The 19894-nt window shown below is 40.8% G+C and overlaps 1 protein-coding gene across 6 annotated transcripts in view; it reads left to right on the top strand.

The window, feature by feature from the left end:
* HECW1 (HECT, C2 and WW domain containing E3 ubiquitin protein ligase 1) overlaps positions 1 to 19894 on the top strand; it is a 280062-nt gene that overhangs the window by 58934 nt on the left and 201234 nt on the right. Inside the window, exons 2-3 of one of the 6 annotated variants that reach the window (XM_054817596.1) lie at positions 7913 to 7974; positions 8127 to 8184. The exons of 4 other annotated variants lie outside the window; for them this stretch is intronic. In XM_054817596.1, coding sequence (XP_054673571.1) covers positions 8158 to 8184 — 27 coding nt within the window. In that variant the 5' untranslated portion in view covers positions 7913 to 7974; positions 8127 to 8157. The remainder of the gene's footprint in view (positions 1 to 7912; positions 7975 to 8126; positions 8185 to 19894) is intronic. One more of the 6 variants, XM_054817595.1, reaches the window with a different exon arrangement.

Raw genomic sequence — 19894 nt, 5'->3', positions numbered from 1 at the left:
TTTGAGAAACAGCACTTGCCTTCTTCAGTGGCCTTTAATATAGCCTAGTGTTGCCTTTTATCTGCCTGATTCATTACCCTATTTATCACTTTTACTAAGTATAAAAATCTTATTTCCTTATAGCCAGCTTGAAATGCTGTGAAAGTGGACTGCTGGATAAACAATTAGCAATTACTACTATCCAGTAATTGTTGTGGCTCTACATTTTATTCGTGTAGAAAATTTCAGCTTGTCTATATGTTTAGCTTGCTTGTAACTTTAGAGATGGTGTGGGTTTTCTACTTTTTCGATTCCCAAGAACATGCTTGTTGAGACTTGGTGCAAGTGCTCCCCGAGGGGTTTTTATGTGGAGTGAACTGGAGCCAACCAGTTAGCAGAAATAATGCTTCTGGTTTGGGAATTTTTTTTTCCAAGGAGGAAAAAACAATTTTCAATCTCTTCCTTTTTATATCTTCCATTAACAAGTTGGTCTGTGAATATTGCTTTGAAGAAGTAGATAGTGCAATTCTAAATGCAACTTGCTGAGATGCTGTTGTGTTAACCTTTGTCTGTGTGTTTATGGGAAAGCAAATAAAAGTCTAGTGTATCACAGCTTGCAAAATCCTTTTATATAGTGGATCTACCTCTCAAACATCTCTTTACCATAACTTCCATGTTTCATGAACTATCCAACTCAGTATTTAATATGGTAAGAAATTCATGACTTTGGCATAGATAGTGCCAGTTTGTTGTTTTATAGCATGTGGTTATATTTGTAGCGAAAGGAGGATGAAAGTGGTGTGTGGGGTAATTCCACTGAAATAATAAGGATGCTGAACCTTGTCTGCTGCCTGCGTAGCAGTTAGAGTTAGTGTTGTGGCAGTGTAGCCTTAAGATTTCTGGTGGTGGTTTAGAAACAGGAGTAGAAGGGTCTAGTATTTATCATTTACAGTAGAAGCTTGTTATTGCTGAGCTTGCTGCTTTCTTTTCTGTTCGTCCTGTCCCCCCCCCCTCTTTTTTGCCAATTAAATGTAAGCTGTAGTCTGCAGATACTGATCACTGCACTGAACAATTGGGAGAAGATGCTGCTGGTGCTGTTAATAGATAGTTGGATGTTTCTGTGTCACAATTCATCAGATAAGTTGAGGAGATGGCCAGCTCCAGAGAGGTCCAGCAGCAATTTGTTATACTTGAAGCATGCTGTTTTGCAAACATAGGCTTTAGTGATTTGTTGCAGTCAGAGGGGAGTAATGGCATTTAGGCAGTGCTACATAAAGTTTTGTCTTGTACTTTTTCCTGCTGTAGGACTAATAGCTTTAACATCTTGCTCGAATACAAAATACCATAATAGTTTACTGCATCACTGTTATCTGTGCTGTTTGTTGAAGTCTTCTCTGTTTCCTTGTCTCTTTAGCAAAAGGATGCTCCTAGATAGACCCTGAGATTGCATTTGCAAATACAGGATTATAGAGACAGGACAAGGGGTGCAAATGCTGACTCTTCACTCGTGCCTGGTTCTTTTGGAGATGGATCAGCTTTCCTTGTGCTTGATGTTTACAGCTCATTCAGTGGTAAACTTCATTTGGTAAGCATTAACTCATCTGCAGATGTTAGTATTCCACTGATCCTTTACAACAGCAGTTTGGATCCAACTTCATTTCACAAGTGACTGATGGACTGTGTTAAACTGTTTTTCTGCTTAAGTCAGTGTACTGCCAAGTATCCACATCACTAGGAAAATCACGATTGTCAGGGAGAGACTGAAGACCTGAAGCCAGTCCCTTCAACCATCTGTTAATTATAGTATATTGGAGCCAGTGGAACGGTGAGAAATTACTCCATCTGAAGATGCAGCGGTGTACACAGTTCCACCTCGTCAGGCAAAATGTTTTCTACTCAGGCCAGCACTGAGTCCCAGTGGCAGAGCTCTAGGAGGAGTTTGGCAGCTGCTGGTCCTGCAGCTGTCCCATAACTTGCAGAAGTCTTTTGTGCCCAGTGGTTGAACTGCCGATGCCTGTCATCAGCATGAAATTTACTTCATAAGAAAAAGAAAAAAGTGGAAGAAGTAATCAAAAATATCTATGGACCACTTCTCCCAGAAAATGTTATTGCTAACCAAAATACTAGGTAGAAACAGACCTACACATCATTTCACCACATATGAGAAGGGGATAACTAATGTTGATGATGCAGAAACATCAACCCCAACCTTTGCTGTTGGTGCAGTAATACCAACTTGCTTAGTTTTAATTGTGTGCTGTTGGTAGCCCTAGTGTTATGTGTACAGCCAAGGAAGTTGAATAGCCTGCCAAAATCCAGAGGAGGAAGGAGAGATTGCTGAGAAGCCTAGTTTCCCAGAGGCTCATCAAAGCAAGAAGAATTTTGTGCTCTTTCAGAACATGAAATTCTCTGAGGATAGGAGATGATGCTGGAAATAAATTGGTTGGTTGAGATGGGCTCTGTAGGAGAAGCTTTCTGGAGCTCTCCAGCTCGTCGTTGTCCAGTGTTTCATTCCCTAAGGCCTCAGTTATTGCAATATCCTTTGTAGGAGTGGATGTCCTGTGCTTTGTATCTGTCAGCAGCACTGCTGGAAGCATCCTCTACCTACAGAGTGTGTTCCTCGATCTGTATTTTCTCTCTTTCTCTCTGCCCCCTTTTTGCTTTGTTGGCTCCTGTTTCTGCAGATTATTTCAAACAGCTGCTTGTCTTCAGAGGAACGACCGACCTGTGGACGCCCTTCCTGCCATCTTTCCTTCCCCACCAAGAGTTCAGCACTGCCGTTGGTCAGTCTTTGTTGCTAACATCCTTAGAATGCTTGACTCCACTTCTGTTAATCTTCACAGGCTCTTCCTTGCTGTCCTTCCCACTTGTCAGGCAAAGGAAATGATCTATCATCCTGTTTCCATTCCCTCTTTTTAAAACTCCTCCTTTTTGCAATGCCTATAAAAAATTTGACGAACTGTCCTGAGACCACAGCTTACTACAGTAGTGAATACTGTCTCATTTTCTCTTTGGTCTCTGTTCATCTCAAGTGGGCAGGCGTTTGAGATGTCTCCTTGTTGGGGACAGGAATTGTGAGGTTTGTTTCATGCTCATATGTCTCTTTGCTTCATGGAGGGTCTTGGTTCAGTACCGTAGTTCTAAACTTCATCTTAATGTAGCATCATTTAATCACAGAATGGTTTGGGTTGGAAGGGATCTTTAAAAATCTAGTCCAACCCCTGAATAATATCGTGTACAATATACCATTTAGAATAATGTCAGCTATTTGTTGTTGATATTACTACATGGTGCCTTCCAAGAGTGGGCTGCAAATTGAGAACAATGTGGTAGATCTGCAGATTAGCAAATGGAAGATCTCACCTGAAGAAAAATGAAGGCATTGCTGTCTTTTTTTAATTTGCCTTTGGTGTAAAACAATCAGAGGTTTCATTTTTATATTAATATATACAGATTTTGTGCCTTTATTTGAAAAAGCTCAAGTGCTTTCCACAACAGATGTAATTCTGATTTTGAGCCAGATTTCAAGGCAACTGAGTTTTGTCTCTGGGCAATTAAAATCCTCAATTAACATATTAATTATTTTTCCTAATGACATTACATTCTTTTTCTTTTTTTCTACTGAAGTGAGAAGAAAATGTCTAATTTGTATACGAGTTTGTGAGATATTTGGCTAATTTACACATGAGAATTAGTATTTGTCTTGCAGTTGAAAAACTGAGCATTCATTCTAAGGGATTTTATATATTTCCTGCTGTGGCTGGGTGTGTTAAAATAGTGGCTTCAGCCAGCAGATGTAACTACCAAAATTGAAAAATGCAAGAGTTTCTTTTACGTGTTTTCATTTGTTGAGATAGAAAGAATAAACACTTCTAGCATAAATAAACAGTACTACTTTTCTTTCTCTGTTCTTTCTAAAAACTGAAGAACCTTTCAAATATCAATCTGTGGACATTAAAAGAAAAAGTCATTCTGATCTCTTCAGTGTTGTTCTGATCCCTTCAATGCAAAGACAGCGCTTAAACCATGCAGCAGGCATATTGGGGCTCATGCTGGCAGGGGTGAACGAAGAAGGGAGTGACAGAGGAACAGAAAAGCATATCTGCAGGAAAAAACATATCTACGCTTCTGTTTTTGTTAGCAGAATAGTTTCTTGACAGAAAAGCATGTTGTCTTTTCTGTTAGCATGGCTGGGTGTGGTGCTGCATCTTAGCCTGAAGTGGTGGCTCAATAGTTGGGCAGTTGTCTGTTCTCTGTGCTGCCAGGTCAGCCCTTGCGCAAGCAGTGTCATATTGAACGCAAGTATTCACTGTCTCTAGAAACACACTGTTTGACCACTGAATGAAATAATTTTTCAGCCTTGGATAGGTTGTCTCGCAAAGACTGAATTGTTATTAACCAGTACTACACACCGCGACTGGAGGTCTGTTGGGCTAATTACTATACAGAGTACCCCAAGGCGCATTCACGGGCTGAGAGCAAGCAATATAGAAAACCTGGGCAGCAGCAGGAGGCAAGGATACAGGAGAAATGTAATCATGTACAAGTAGATGTGTGCACATGTATGTAAACATGTAAAACAGGTATTGATTTTAGCTGTTTGCCTGCCAGCTTCACCATCATCAGAGATTCGTTTTGGTTTTTTTTATTTATTTCCTAAACACTTCCTGCAGAAAGTGTTTTTGAGTAGGGATTTGAAGTGAGATGGCAGGTACCAGCAGGATATGAGTCTTAGGATCGCTTCAGGCAGGGCATGGCTTGCATAAAGATGATGTTAATATACTTGTATGATAAGCAGAAAAATCCAGAAAGTACCCAGACATTACTTGAGGCAGGATAAGGTGGTCAAGCATCAGCTGCAGAGACTAGCAATGGTTTCTGTATGGAGAGGGACAAACCAGAAGGAAATGAAAAGTGGAGGAGGAGAAGGGGAAATTGAGTAACAGCACAAATAAAGGAGATAGGAAACCTGAAGGGAGAGTTGTTCAGGCACAGCTGGGCTTGTCAGAGCTGGATAGCAAACAAGAAATCTTAATGTTAAATGATGGGTGATGAAATAGAAGGTGTTAGGGGAGGTGAAAGAGATAAAAACAGAAATCAGGAGAAAGAGTAAATATTAATCTAATCAACTTGAATTCCCCCATGTTTTCAGAAGGAGAAATAGGTTAGGAAAACTTTGCTACCAAAGGGACTCTCCTCCATACTTTCCACTTTTCTCCTGGATCATGCTAATCTCGTACAGAGAGCTCAGAAGAAACTAGTCGTCTTCTGTGGATGCAGGGCTGACTTTGTTGAAAACCTTTGTTGTTCTCAGCTAGAAAATGAATGGGTACTTGTGCCACGAGTAGTCTTGACACAAACAGCACAGCTCCTGTATTTAGTCTGTTCCTCTCACCTCTTTATCATACAGGCTCAAAACATGATACTACTGATTTTCCTGGCCCTTGAGACAATGTGTTTGTGTACGCATTTATTAAAATAAGTGCTTTTTAGAATTTTATTGCAATAGCAACTGGCAGACCCAGTCATGGACTGAGAAGGGGAGGGCAAATGCTGTATGAGTGCTGCATGAAAACCAAACAAAAGTGCCAGGAAATGTGCAATCTAAATGTAAAGACAGGAGTTCATAGGTGATGAAAGACAGACAACAAAGAAATCCAGAAAACAGTGTTCATCAGGGTGATGATAGACTATCTGATCACAGGCTCTCAAATTTACCTGAAGTGCACTTCAACCATAATTACATTTCTGAAGCACTTGATTTAACATAAATGTACCCCTGAGTAAATCTATTCATGTGTAAGACAGCGCTTTTCCTATCTGTTGCTACTAAAGTTTGAACACATACAGGCATACGTACTGCTTGTCATGGAGCCGGGGTGTAAATATGCCGGGGTGTAAATGGCCAGAGCCCTGTCCGCAGCGTGGCACTGGAGCACCCCTGCCCCATGGGGCATTTGTGGCCGGACGGGGTGCTGGTAGCTGGGGCTTCTGTCAGGCTTGCTAGAAACTCAGAGCGATGTTGCTCTTTCTGGATTAAATGTGTGAAGGCATCACAACACATCCTGTCTCAGTGCAAAAAAACCCCATTTCTGTGACTCAGTTGAAGTTTTGCATGATATGTGAGCCACTTTAGGTAGGTAGATATATCAGTTTATTTTTGCTTCCCATTCACAAACTAAGTGACTTGAGGTCTGTAATGCTGAGATGCTTTGAGGAAGGAGGGGGAAGAAAATTTATTGCAACACCTTGGGATTGTGTTGCTCGCTGCAGCCACACTCAGCACAGCAGGAGGCAGGGAGGGGGGTGCGTGTCCGGAAGCTCTTCCTCGCTCCAGAATTTTACTTCAGTCATGCAGCATCCCTGGTCTGCATAACCTGGTGGTACGGTGTGAGTGGCTTTGAAGGAGTGGGGCTGTGGGTTTTTCTCATTGCCTGTGGAGCACGAAACTTTCTCACTGTGAAAGCTGCATTAGAATTGGGTAAGGAAGAGACCTGTGCTATTTTTCCCAAATCACTAAAAGCAGAAACATTAAGGAAAATAGTGTATTACTTCTTGCTGTAGGTGAAGCTATTAGGTTTAAAACCAGCTTCTGTGTGACTGAAGAAAATTTACAGTGACTGTAGTTGTGAGAAGTGGTTTTACAGTCCTGCTTATTTGGAAGAGTTTTTGTTGTATGCAGTCTTAACGGACAGCTGAAAAAAGTGTGTGTGTGGGTTAACTTTTCTGAGATTGTCTTTAAAGATGATATGGCTCGTTGCCTAACTTTGGGATCACCCTGCTTTATCTCCAATGTAAATATGCTTTTTGAATAAAAGCAAAGGGCCACCAGACTATAGGCAGTTGGTAAATTTGGGACTAAAATGGATAATGTCCATGAGATTTAGTGCCTTTTGAAAGGTAGAGGGAGATGACAAAGCAATGTGTACTTTTGTTTAATTTCATAGCTATTACGTGTTTTGAATGCCTTTTAATCTCAGGCAAGTAGAATCAAATGGCATTGTTTTTTTCTATAAGTCTTTTTTAGCTTAACATTTCTGAGCAGTAGAACTTCTTCCTAAATCCATTACCTTGCCCGTCATTTTTGGTTCTTGTATTCATTTTTGTGTTTTTGTTGAATTGACAATTTTAGTAGTGATTTCAGTCATGTTGTTATAGGACTTTTTTCCCTCCTCAGCTGTTGCCGAGCATACAGCGGAAACTGATGGTGCGAATGAATGTCAGGGTGGGATGGCAGTCACCAGAGGCGCATGACGCAAGGAAATGGGGATATTGAACTGTCTTGTTGCTGAAGTGCTTTCCTGGCTGGAGCAATGGAGAAGCTGTAAAGTGTCTGTGTGCTGCAGTCACAAAAGACAAGGAGGGAGACTGAATTGAAATATAGACGTAGATGTTGCTGTTGTGTCTGAATTGTGGATGTAAACTCTTTAAATTAAAAGTTTTATTATTGCATGTTTGGAGAGCTTTCTGTCCTTTCCCATTAGTTCTCCCAGATTCAGATCGAAGTTTCTCTTTGTTTCACTGCTTCTCTCTGTATAGTTTTGTAATGTGTGGGTTTTGGAAATACTAGTTGAGGTTGATTAGGTTCGTTCACTGTATTTCGTGGTCTGATCTTGGACTATTAGAGTTATGTCAGCTCAAGTATGGTACATTGAAATTAACTTCCTTTGCTTTTGGTCCCCACGAGTATCCCAGGACATCAATAAATTGATGGGAAGCAGAAATGCTGATGGGCTGCTTCCCATCTAAGCTCACCCAACGTGAGGATTTTGCAATGAAGCTGAAGATCCACCAATAGTGTCTCTTGTTATATCCAGACCTCTTGTTTTCTTTCCATTTCTACGTGAAATGAATATGATGCTTAATCTTATACAGTCTGAAAAGTTGATTATAGTTAATGCCATTCTTATTTTTTTAAACACGTGTATTTCAGCATTGAAGTATATGACAACGTCCAGATCTACTGAAGCATAATGTAGTACACTGTTAACATAGGTAAGATACATACTTGGTGCCGAACAGTGAAGCAACTCAATTAAATGTTGGCAAAGACAAACAGTTTTTTGTGGAAAAAGCAATGTTTTAAAATGTCGCTTATGTTGGTTGTGGGATACATGCTGAGTTAACCTCATTGAACTTTTCCCCAGGAATTGATGCGCTTACAATTGGCGGGTCATTATGCTGCTCCACCTGTGTAGTGTTAAGGTCAGTGTGTTTTTCTGATTATAAAAACCATCCATACCATTCCATTATAAATTCACTACCATTCATATAATGGAATGTGCCAAAGCTCGGAGCTCGTTGCAGCTGCCCCCGGTCCATGTTTAAGATCAAACAAAGCGGTTCAGGTAATTTGAGCACCTTTTCAACAACACGTCCAATCAAGCTTCATTTGAAGTAATCTTTTGTTGTTTCTGGTTTGTTTTTCTTTTTTCTTTTTGTAACCTGCTAAGCATCCATCTGATGTCAGTGTTGGTTTTGTTTTGTGTGGCCTGCCCAAGAATTCTTATTGAATCAAGACATGGTAATTATAAGATCGTAGCAAGGAGGTCCTGGGAGCAGCAGGCAACTGTAACCTGGCAGTTGCACGCATCCATGCATAGGCAAAGCACAGAATGCATCAACCACTCACTTTCACAAGGCACTTTCTGAAACCTGCAGCTTCTAACAGTGAATTAATTCTGAGTCATCACAACACACAAATCAGCCATCACGGTAGATACTAATGTGTGAGACGCAGGAATGTATGACTGGCACTAACCACTTACTAGGGGGAACCTGTGAGCTGATGTGCATGCATAACATGCTGCTGCTGTATGCATCTTCCTGCACAGCTTAGTCTTCAGAATTGTCATGTGTTATCAAAGAGTGCCAGAATGTGCATTAAAGCTTATCTGGTGTTATTTCTGTCACTGAAATGTTGTTATGGTTGGAGCTTTTGTTTGTTGTTTGCTTCTACTTTTTTGTTTGTTACTAATCATACAAATAACTTTAATTCTGTGAAGAGTAAGAATTCAGTCAACAGCCATGTATCTAATAGGTCATTATGTTCTTCCAGTTTCATGAGGATGTATCCTTTCTGTGTTAAGTTTTGCACTTTGTAGTAACCAGTGAGAGCCTCAGGCGCTGGTAGTTTTGCTGGGGGTATGGGGGGGTGGGGTGTATTTTGAGCCTCTGTGCAAATTAAGCAGTTGCTGTAGTTGCTGAGGAAATATGTGCAGTCACTTGATGACGACAACTAAGAATTTGTGTGACCGTGTCCAACAGCACTCCTCCTTTCACCTGTCTGTAGCTGCAAACTCAGTGGTATTCTACACTAAATGCAGTGTGAAATTTTCCTGGGTGTGTCTGCTCTATACAGTGCATACAGTCTCACAAAATGTGGTGAAGACTCTAACTCTGTGGTGAAAAGTAATCCTTGAATGTTCTAGCTTGTGAAAACTGTATACCACCTGACGTTTCTCATGACAATAATTTGAATTTTGCAGCTATTGTGTCAGGTAAGTACATCTTCAGAGGTATTTGGCAGTTTCTTTTATTACTCTGGAAAAAAATGTATTTCAATTAGGCCACAGTCCAAAAACTAAATGAAAAAGCTCCCCCCAAAGGTGATGCAGGTCATTGTAGGATTGCATGCTTTTTCTCAAGGGAAGATACTCAAAGGGAAGGACATGTTTAATAACAGAAGAGATACCAAAAGGCTTAAGAACAGTGTTTTGTTTTTTTTTTTTAGTAGAGTGCATAATACGTGTTTAACTTCTGGGCAAAACCATATTTTACTTAGGCACCAGAAAGATCTCTTTTGTGGCATTTTCAAGTTCATCTGTGGTGACGAATCTTCCCAAGTTTTAAACAAGTGCATCTCTCACTGCTACCTATGTGTCTTAACGAATTTGGGCCCTTACATACAACACACAGGAATCCTGGAGGTTGTATTAAATATCTCCCACTAAGAATCCTGCCAGAAAGAGGTAGCTGATACAGCAGCAGAAAGAAAGTAAATGAACCACCTGCTGCAGCATATTCAACTGGTTGTGATGCTTTGTCCCCTCGGGGAGACTTCTGTTTAAGATAAATTTGGTCCTCAGTCTATGTGGCCAGCTGTATTCAGATGTACCAAAGTGATGCAAATCATAAGTACTTGACATAAAGGACTGTCTATTAGGTATATCGCCTAGTTTTTATTGACAAAATTCATTAACTGAAAATGCAGCTTTGGCTCTGTTTCTAGCACTCTCCTCTATGTATGGAGGAAAAAAAGCAAAACACTTCTTAAATTTAAGAAAGTAATTCCTCAGTCCCCTGCCCCACCTCCCCTCTCCTCATCCCCTATGGAAAACATGTTGAGCTAAGTTTATAACAATGTTTCCAGCTGTTACTGGACACTTTTTTCTGCCTTTATTGTCATTATTATTAGAAAAAAAATTGTTTCCCCCTCAGTCTCAGCATGGTCTATTTCAGGAAGAGCGAACCAGATGCACAATTTAGTCTATGGCAATGAACAGTATGTACCTGCAAGGGCATTTACTTGACCTTGCAGATAAGCCTTTGGAATTGCATGTAGGCATTTGAGATAAGTGCCAGTATTTGTTAGCAGTATTAAGACTTGACAGGTACGGGGAGTGCAGGACCCTTCCAAGTCCTTGGGGAGGCCTGAGCACTATTCAAAGTCCTGTGTTTAAGTATCTAGTTTCTTTAATTAGTTTCCCTACATATACCCTGTACAGTCAACAAAGTCATTCTCCTGGTGGTATTTCAGAGCACCCTTTTCTCTGCTGTAACTGTATAACCAATATAGAGAAGTTAGCCTCATTCAAGCACCCAATTCTCAATGCAGGTTATAAAAGAGTGGAATAAAAAGGTAGAAACACAGCCCCTCCCAAAAAAAATGTTATGGCACAATCAAAATAAGGTCTCAGTTAGAAACGATTTAGTGTTCTAGTAGGTGGTGGCTTCTGCAAGTCATTTCTGGCTTTTAAAAGGTCGTCTCTAGATGAGACAAAGAACAGCATGTTAACCTTTGGATTTGGCCCCTCGTTAGGGAAGAGGGCTCCTATTGATCCATTGCTTATAAAAATCAGCTTCTGTGTGAGCTTTATGTTATATTTGGTCTATCTGTGGACACTATAGCACATGTGGTATGCTGTGTGTTTACATTAAGACACATGGAAATGTTTTATTAAAAAAAAGCCTTTAATTAGAGTTTCTCACATACGGAGTTCATCATTTTAATCACACAAGTTACTTATGGAAAAAAGATCTATTGGTGTTCCTATGCCAAACATTGTTAGTGTGGAGTTGTTACCTGTGGTTTATTTAGGACTCAAGATACAGAAACCTTTCAAACATTCCTTTGCAGTGTAGTTCTTGAGCAAAAATAAACAACAACAAAAAATCAGTTATAGGAATTATTTTTTTCTAAAACAGCACACATAGGTAGAACCTGTGCTGAAAGCTCTTTCCAAGCCAAAAGCATTCCCACATATCCAGAATAAAGCATTTTGCAACCCCTTTGTTTTATACCATACCTCATGCATTCACGTTGCCTTTCTTTTTTGCTAATGATAACCAATAAGATGTAAAAAGTGTGTTTCGAACCTTTACAACTCTTTGTTTGTCTGATAGGCAGAAGAGCCAACAGATCCACCAAAATCCATTTAGTTGTAAAAGGGATGGTGGTTAGCCAACCTGCAAGCAGGAAGAAAACGCCTTGGCTTGTCCGGTAGACTCAGAGTGAGGTGCTGGAGGTCCCAGCAAAGGCAGCAGATGGGAGGCAGTGGTAGGAGGAGAGGTGGAGCTGACAACCAAAGCCCTTGCTCTTCTAATGTCTTTTTAATTAGAGTAATATAAATATTCACTGGGATGATGGTTATATCTTAATGGAGAAATTAAGAAATAGATTAATTTCTGGCACAATTCCCTCTTCCTGTTTACGCCAGTCCGTATTTCCAGCACTGGTTTAATTGGAGGAAAAATTCTTTGTATTTGCTTATTATCTGCCAGCCTTGTAAGGGAATAACTATAGCTTTAGGAAAGCACAAGGGAGTTTAAGGGCACCAGCAGAAATAAAGACGTGTTAAAAACCAGCACAACTGAATAACGCTATCATTCAAGTTAATAGGAAAAGAGCACTTGAAAGGAAATTTGGTGGTAAGTTTGCTGTTCTTCCCATTATATCATGGAAGGCTGTGAAGATGATGCTTTCTATCTAACCTTGAGTATTTAGGAATTTAAAAGAACCCCAAATAACCCAATGGGACAGGATCTGCTTCGAAGTCTGAAGTCAACAGGAGTCTTTCCATTGCATCCAAGACGTGTGAGATCCCGCCTAGGCTGAATTCACTTCAGAGGAACTGAGAAGTGTTACACGGCTTCATACCCACATGTGCAAGCCATTGTCCATACTGGAGAACAGTATGTTGATGACATCAGAAATAACGTCTGCACTGTGTGCCTTTAAAATTTTGATGCTGCTTTAAAATATCTTGTTGCTGTACTGAGTGTTGTCTGCTAGAAACTCATGGGCCTTTAACAAAATCTGAGATAAAAGGCTTTATCATTTCTTTTGTTAAAATACAACTTTCAGGATTTCCATACTGGGCACCTACACTGCTTCCATAGTATTTTGTAGCTTTGCTCTTGCATGACATGCAGAAATAATTTGGTTCTGACGTGCATGAATATTTTGATTTTACTGGGAAATTTAAGTCTATTCTCAAAATGTGGCCCATCTTGTTAAAGCCAACAGAGAAACTGGTTGAAAAAAAATCCATTATTTTGTGAAATTCTATATGATAAAAGACTAATTAAAATCAATTAATGTTTAATTTTATTAATATTAAATCATATACAGAGCTAGTTACATAATGAAAAAATATTCTACAATACACTGAGAAAGCTCTGTCAAATACGTTATCTGTGACTTGTGTGAATATCTACTTTAATTGCATTGGGAATTTAAAATCAAAAAATATAAATGAGATTTTTGTTGTACTTTGCAATTTAAATTAGTCCACTCTTCATGACACTTAAGTCTGCACCTCTGCAAATTTCTTTGCTTCTTGAAGAAAAAATATTTTTGGGAGAAAAAATTCACACCAGATTTACTAGTAAGCTGGAAATCTGCCACAAAATCCATACAGAAAATATAAATGTGTATTGTACTAAAATGTATATTTGTAACTAAAATTTTCTGTGAGGATGAGAATAACGAACTGGACTCTGCATGACAAAATACTAATTGGGAAGAATGGAGCTGGAAAGGAAATAGTGCTGTGTTACATTTTAGCTCACATCCTGTTCCCACTGTAGTTGCTTTGATTAGACTTCTGTTGCATTTTTGTAACAGCTTTTAAAATACCATAGCACCTATTTCTGCAGACTTGTATACATCAGGACATTCCCTTGTGTGAGTAATCAATTAAATCGGTGAGGCTGGGTATAATTTTTATAGCCTGGCTTCCTGGGTTGGTCAGTCTTCTCTGATTGCACTTTCTATCTGTCACTCCCTTACCTGAATTACTTTTGAAGCTGTTGACTAATTTCAAGCAAAACAGAGAGAAGTAGTTGTCTTTGAGATAATTAAATTTCTACAGGTCTCGGGAGCTGAGGAGAAGAGGGAAACCCAAGTTGGGGCTGGGGAAAAGGCAGGTAGAACCTGTCTGTCACCTGCTCCAGCAGCCGGGATGGTCGCTGGGATTGTCTGTACCTTTGCTTCGGGTGGTTTTTTTGGTTGTTCTTTGTGTTTGTTTTTGGGGTTTTTTTTCCAGAGGAATGGACAGGAAAAAGCTGGGACTTTTATTAGAGATTTGGTGGTGATGAAGGATAGAGCTCTGCAGGAAAACAGCTTCATTAATTCCACTGCTAACAGGGCTGTTTGTTTCCAGGAATGCTTTCTGAATCAGACTTGAATGTCTTTAATACAAACGCTCAGCTTCTGGTTAAAGGTTAAAAAAAATACAGCAATCAAGTTAATTTATCACTAACATTGAGAGAAAAAGTACCAGAAACATTAGTATGTGGCCATTAAGTTAATGTGTTACAAATAATGAATTTGTCAAATTAGTGTCTTTTCTGTTGGCAGGTCTTACACACAAACGAATTCTTGTGGTGCTTGAGAACCCCTAATGGAAATACCTGTTAAAAAGTCAAGTTTTAACCTCACTGACATTCTAGTTTTGCTGTCTAAGGTCAAGTTGAATAGCATTTTATCCAGCAAGTAATACCATCAATTTAAAAGTAGCATCTGTGGACCAAAGCATGCTTCATTGCTTTGTGCACGGAATCGGACAACAGGTAGTTCTCCTTGTCCTTATGAGAATAGAACAGGGTCCCACACCAAGATGTCCGAGCAGGGTACGGCTGCAGCCTTGCTGCGTGATGATGTGCATATCTCAGTCTTTCTTCCAGAACCCAGGTGTAATGCCTGCAGAAACAGTTTTCCAACTTGCTTCCTTTTGGAGGCTTCTATAAATACTAATTAATTAAACTGTAGACTTTTATTGCAATGCCCCAGAACCTAATCCTTGATGGATTTAGGACGCTTCCTTGACAGAGGGGTTCTTTCCAGATATATAGGTTTAAAATTTTCTTCTTTGGACCTTACTTTAAGTGCAGTGTTAAAACCTGTAATTACTTATCTTCTGTGAGGATTCGGTGGCAGCAAAAAAGCATTAGGTTAAGTCTAAGCAATGCTCTTCATTAAAATTAAATGAAACTATGGCTTGAGCCTTCATTCAGAACCATTCTCGTGCTTTTATCTGTGGGTGAGTGAAATATGACTTTTCTGGTCACCTTTGCAGATGTTCTTCCTCTTTGAAAACTCTCATGAGACCTTTTGAACATGAGACAACACACCCTTCTGAACTGGAGTAAAAGGGAAAAAAGTAAATTAGAAACTCACGCAGTAAGTAAATTAGAAACTCAGCAGACGTACATACCTGTACATACGATTGTGTCATATAACATAGTAATAGCTAATTATTGTATTAGAGGTGTACTAGCAGCGAAGTAAGTATGGGTGAAGTTCAGAAATCATACTGTCACAGTGGGACTTGCCTATCTCTATGTGCAGCTCCAGTTTCTCTTGGTGATGGTAGTCAGTGGGGCTTGTCTCTCTTCTATATTTATATATGGTTGGAGGAGCTTGCACCAGTTTGTTGTTCTTCATCTACTTGATCTAGTTGTCCAGTTCTGGGCGTTTCTGCTTTGAAAATCTGCTTTATGCCCATACTTGTTTTCCAGGTGGGAACTACTGGACTACCTTTCATCTAATCTTGGCTAGCAGTTCCCCAGAAAACCTTCAACACGTAGCTCAATCATCTTATGGTGATCCAGAGGAAAACAGAGTCCCTGAACGCAGCTTCTGTTCTCTCATGTAGGATTATTTTTGTGCCCTAGATAAAGCCACCACATGTTCTCTTTGTAAAATCTGAATCTTGTTCCTCAACTAGAGACTGTAATACCAGAATTACTCATTTCCTCTTGGGGTAGTTTGCCCGGTTTCTTTGCTTTCTCATGAATACAATTATAGTAGCAATTTATTATGATTTATACAATCAAAACATGAACAACTTTTAATAAAGATGAAACAGTAAGTAGAAATCTGATTTGGAGATACATATCTGAGGCTAGTTTTACCTGCCCAGGAACAGAGAAATCTCCTCCTTTAAACTATGGCTTGTGGGTTCTATCAGTAGTATTAAGTTTTTAATGGTGTCAGGATTATTTTCAAGAATAAAATCATAGAATCATAGAATGGTTAGGGTTGGAAGGGACCTTAAAGATCATCTAGTTCCAACCCCCCTGCCACGGGCAGGGACACCCTCCACTAGACCACGTTGCCCAAAGCCTCATCCAGCCTGGCCTTAAACCCTTCCAAGGATGGGGCCTCCACAACCTCTCTGGGCAACCTGTTCCAGTGCCTCACCAACATCATAGGGAAGGATTTCTTTCTAACATCTAATCTAAATCGACTCTCCTTCAGCTTGAACCCATTACCCCTTGTCCTGTCACTACACTCCCTCATAAACAGTCCCTCTCCATCTTTCCTGTAGGCCCCTTCAGGTACTGGTAAGCTGCAATTAGATCTCCCTGGAGCCTTCTTTTCTCCAGGCTGAACAATCCCAACTCTCTCAGCCTGTCCTCATAGGAGAGGTGCTCCAGCCCTCTGATCAACTTTGTGGCCCTCCTCTGGACTCTCTCCAACAGCTCCATGTCTCTCCTGTACTGGGGCCCCCAGAGCTGGACGCAGTACTCCAGGTGGGGTCTCACAAGAGCCGAGTAGAGGGGCAGGATCCCCTCCCTCGACCTGCTGGTCACACCTCTTTTGATGCAGCCCAGGACACGGTTGGCTTTCTGGGCTGCAAGCACACACTGCCGGCTCATGTTGAGCTTCTCATCAATCAATACCCCCAAGTCCTCCTCCTCGGGGTTGCTTTCAATCCATTCCTCGCCCAGCCTATAGTCGTGCTTGGGATTGCGCCGACCCATGTGCAGGACCTTGCACTTGGCCTTGTTGAACTTCATGCGGTTTGCACGGGCCCACCTCTCCAGCCTGTCGAGGTCCCTCTGGATGGCATCCCTTCCCTCTAGCGTGTCGACCACACCACACAGCTTGGTGTCGTCGGCAAACTTGCTGAGGGTGCAGTCGATCCCACTGTCCATGTTGCCGACAAAGATGCTAAACAGTGCTGGTCCCAGTACCGACCCCTGAGGACCACCACTCGTCACCGTTCTCCACTTGGACATTGAGCCGTTGACCACAACTCTTTGAGTGCAACCGTCCAGCCAATTCCTTATCCACCGAGTGGTCCACCCATCGAATCTGTGTCTCTCCAATTTAGAGACAAGGATGTCGTGCAGGACAGTGTCAAATGCCTTGCACAAGTCCAGGTAGATGACATCAGTTGCCCTTCCCTTATCCACCGACGCTGTAACCCCCTCATAGAATGCCACCAAGTTTGTCAGGCACGATTTGCCCCTAGCGAAGCTGTGTTGGCTGTCACCAGTGACCTCCTTGTTTTCCATGTGCCTGAGCATAGTCTCCAGGAGGGTCTGCTCCATAATCTTGCCAGGCACGGAGGAGAGACTGACCGGCCTGTAGTTCCCTGAGTGTTCCTTTTTTTTTCTTCTTAAAAATGGGGGTTACGTTCCCTCTCTTCCAGTCGGTGGGAACTTCGCCAGACTGCCAGGACTTCTCAAATGTGATGGCGAGCGGCCTGTCCACTTAATCTGCCAGTTCCCTCAAGACCCGTGGATGCAACTCATCAGGTCCCATGGACTTGTGCACCTTCAGGTGCCTTAGATATTCTCGAACCTGATCTTCTCCTGCAGTGGGTGGTTCTGCGTTCTCCCAGTCCCTGCCTTCTGTGACCTGGGCAGTGTGGCTCAAGCATTTGCCAGTGAAGACTGAGGCAAAGAAGTCAGTGAGTACCTCAGCCTTCTCCATATCCTGGGTAAAATATTGGATGTGAGGCATTACTAAGCATAAATCAGTTTTCCGTTACTGTTTTTCAGTGTAAAATAAGAACACTGGATCCTCAAAACCTTTGTTATAATAGCTTTTTCTTTAACAAACCCACAAAACCACACATAATGAACTTTAGATATTTATATTTAAAAAAAATTTAATTACAAAAATACGAGGATGTTGTCATAATCTTCCCAAGATTATACAGACATAAGCCAGTCTGAGAACAAGCATGCTTAAAAGTGGCAGTCGAACTCTTAATACTTGCAAGCGGTTTTCTTTCTGCCTTCCAGTGACGTTGGACAAAACCCATGCAGTAATGATGAATGCTTCGGTGTCTGATGTTCCAGTTTAAATCCATGAGGGGTATATTTTCTTTTGAAAAAATGAAAAATATTTTTGATTATATTATTATAATTGCATAGGAAAAAACATTCACATATCATGCTCTAAAAATATGATTGTATTTTAAATTAATCCTAACCCATCAAATGACAGATTTGCTTCTGGGTTTTGAGATCTCGTTCTAAGAGTAGTTGCTGTGATCTGTGTCCTAAAATGCAACTTGCTGCTCTACATGTTTGACTAACGTGTTTTCCAACAGCATAGGTTGTAGCGTGGATGAGAATGTTTGAAGCGTTTTAGTTAAAATATGAACTCTTGATTTTCCAAGTCTGGATTAGCCCTTGTTAACTGCAGCTGTTGACATCTATATGGGTTTTCCATTGCTTCACGGAGTCACTTTGTTCCACATTGAAGTCGGGGGGAGTTTTGTCCTTAAATTTTATTGGAAGCAGGATCGAGCATGTTCAACTGGATGGCATTTCTGCATTTGTCTGGAGGTAATATGATAATAACAGGAACTCTGTAGCCAATTAATTTTAAAATGTCAGGGAATATTCTAGGCCTCGTTGAAAAGTAGAAGATGGAGCTGAGGGCATGCTCTGAAGCTGGTGTCTGGTTGAGAAACTGGTTTGTTGTTTGTAGATCAAAGGAGTTGTTGGTGTAGGCATTGATACTCAACAGCCTGCTAATAATACCTACCTGCTTCAGCCCTGCCTCACTGCCTGAGGAGGTCAGGACACTGACATTTCAAAATCACTTTTCTCTTAAAGAAATACAGTGGGGGTAAGAAGCATGACAGAGTGTAGGTGCAATGGATGAAATAGATTTAAAATGTTCTCTTTGCTGTGGAGTGGGGGTCAGTCACACCACGAGTGACACGAGCCTCCTTCCAGCCCTCCTGGGTTTTGTGTGTTATTGTCCCCACACGTTAATCCAGTGCCTGTCCCATGGCTGGTACAGCAAGTGATGCCTGGTGCCCTATCCCTTCCGATCTACGAGTGGGGGGAGGGTGGTAATATTGCTAAGTGAGGAAAAAGAGATATGTCCCAAGAATAAAAAAGGATGGGGAGGAGAGGAAGATACACGATCACCTGGGAATACGGCATGGGCTGTGATGTGAGGGACGTGGCACAGTGGAATAGGGACCTTGCAGACAGCCTGGAATAGAGGGAGGCAGGAGGGAAGCCATATGCAGCTCTTGCAGGGAATGGCACTCATGGTGTCAATAGAAATTTTACAGGTCATAGCAATGATGAACGTCTTGTGTATGTATACGGATCCGTTTGTGCTGTGCACAGGTGTGGCCAGGCAGAGAGGAAAGTGTGGTGGAAATGCTACATGGGTAGATCTGAGCTCTGCAGAATAAATCCTTTGATACATAGCATGTGAACCTTTCGTTTGCAAAGACTCATGCTTGTGTCTGAAGGGAGTTTAATATTAAAAACTTCCCTTTTGATATCTGTGCTTGGTTGCTTTCAGTTGCCTTTTGTGTGTATGTTTTATACATAATAAGCTATGCCTGATACCTATGTAATACATTAGGCAACTCTTCTATTTGGTAGCAATATACGCTACAGACATCGTACAAGCTTTGGTTTTTAGCAAAATAGTTGTCATAGTGGAAGGTATAATACATTCTTAATGGTAGAGAATGGTGGGATTTCCATAACTGTCACATATCATAAGAAATTAAGAGGTTTTTTCTGCAAAAAGTTTTCAGAGGACTCTTTGGACTCTGGGGAAGAGATTTTGGAAATGTGGGACTGCTTCTGAGCAGAGAAATAACTATACCTGACAGTTCTGGGAAACATTGTACATTACTGGAGATCTTTCTGCAACTCACATTTGCTCTACATCATTTCGTTAGTAGTCTCTTAAATTTTGCAAGATGTCTTCACAGCTTTTCCTGTAAACCTCTGCTATGTTTACAGGTATTACACTTTTGAAAAGATGTGTACATAAAGGGTATACAGTATACTATTTTTTATTTTCTCTGCTTTGACTTCCTCTGGATGTGCCATCTAGTCTGAAATTTTATAGTTGCCTAGAAAATCAGACTATTCTTAAATAATTGGGTAGTAGTTTAGTATGTTTTTTTTT

Source organism: Grus americana, chromosome 2 (genome assembly GCF_028858705.1).
Source record: "Grus americana isolate bGruAme1 chromosome 2, bGruAme1.mat, whole genome shotgun sequence".
NCBI lineage: Eukaryota > Metazoa > Chordata > Aves > Gruiformes > Gruidae > Grus > Grus americana.
This window is presented reverse-complemented; position numbering and strand designations above follow the sequence as displayed.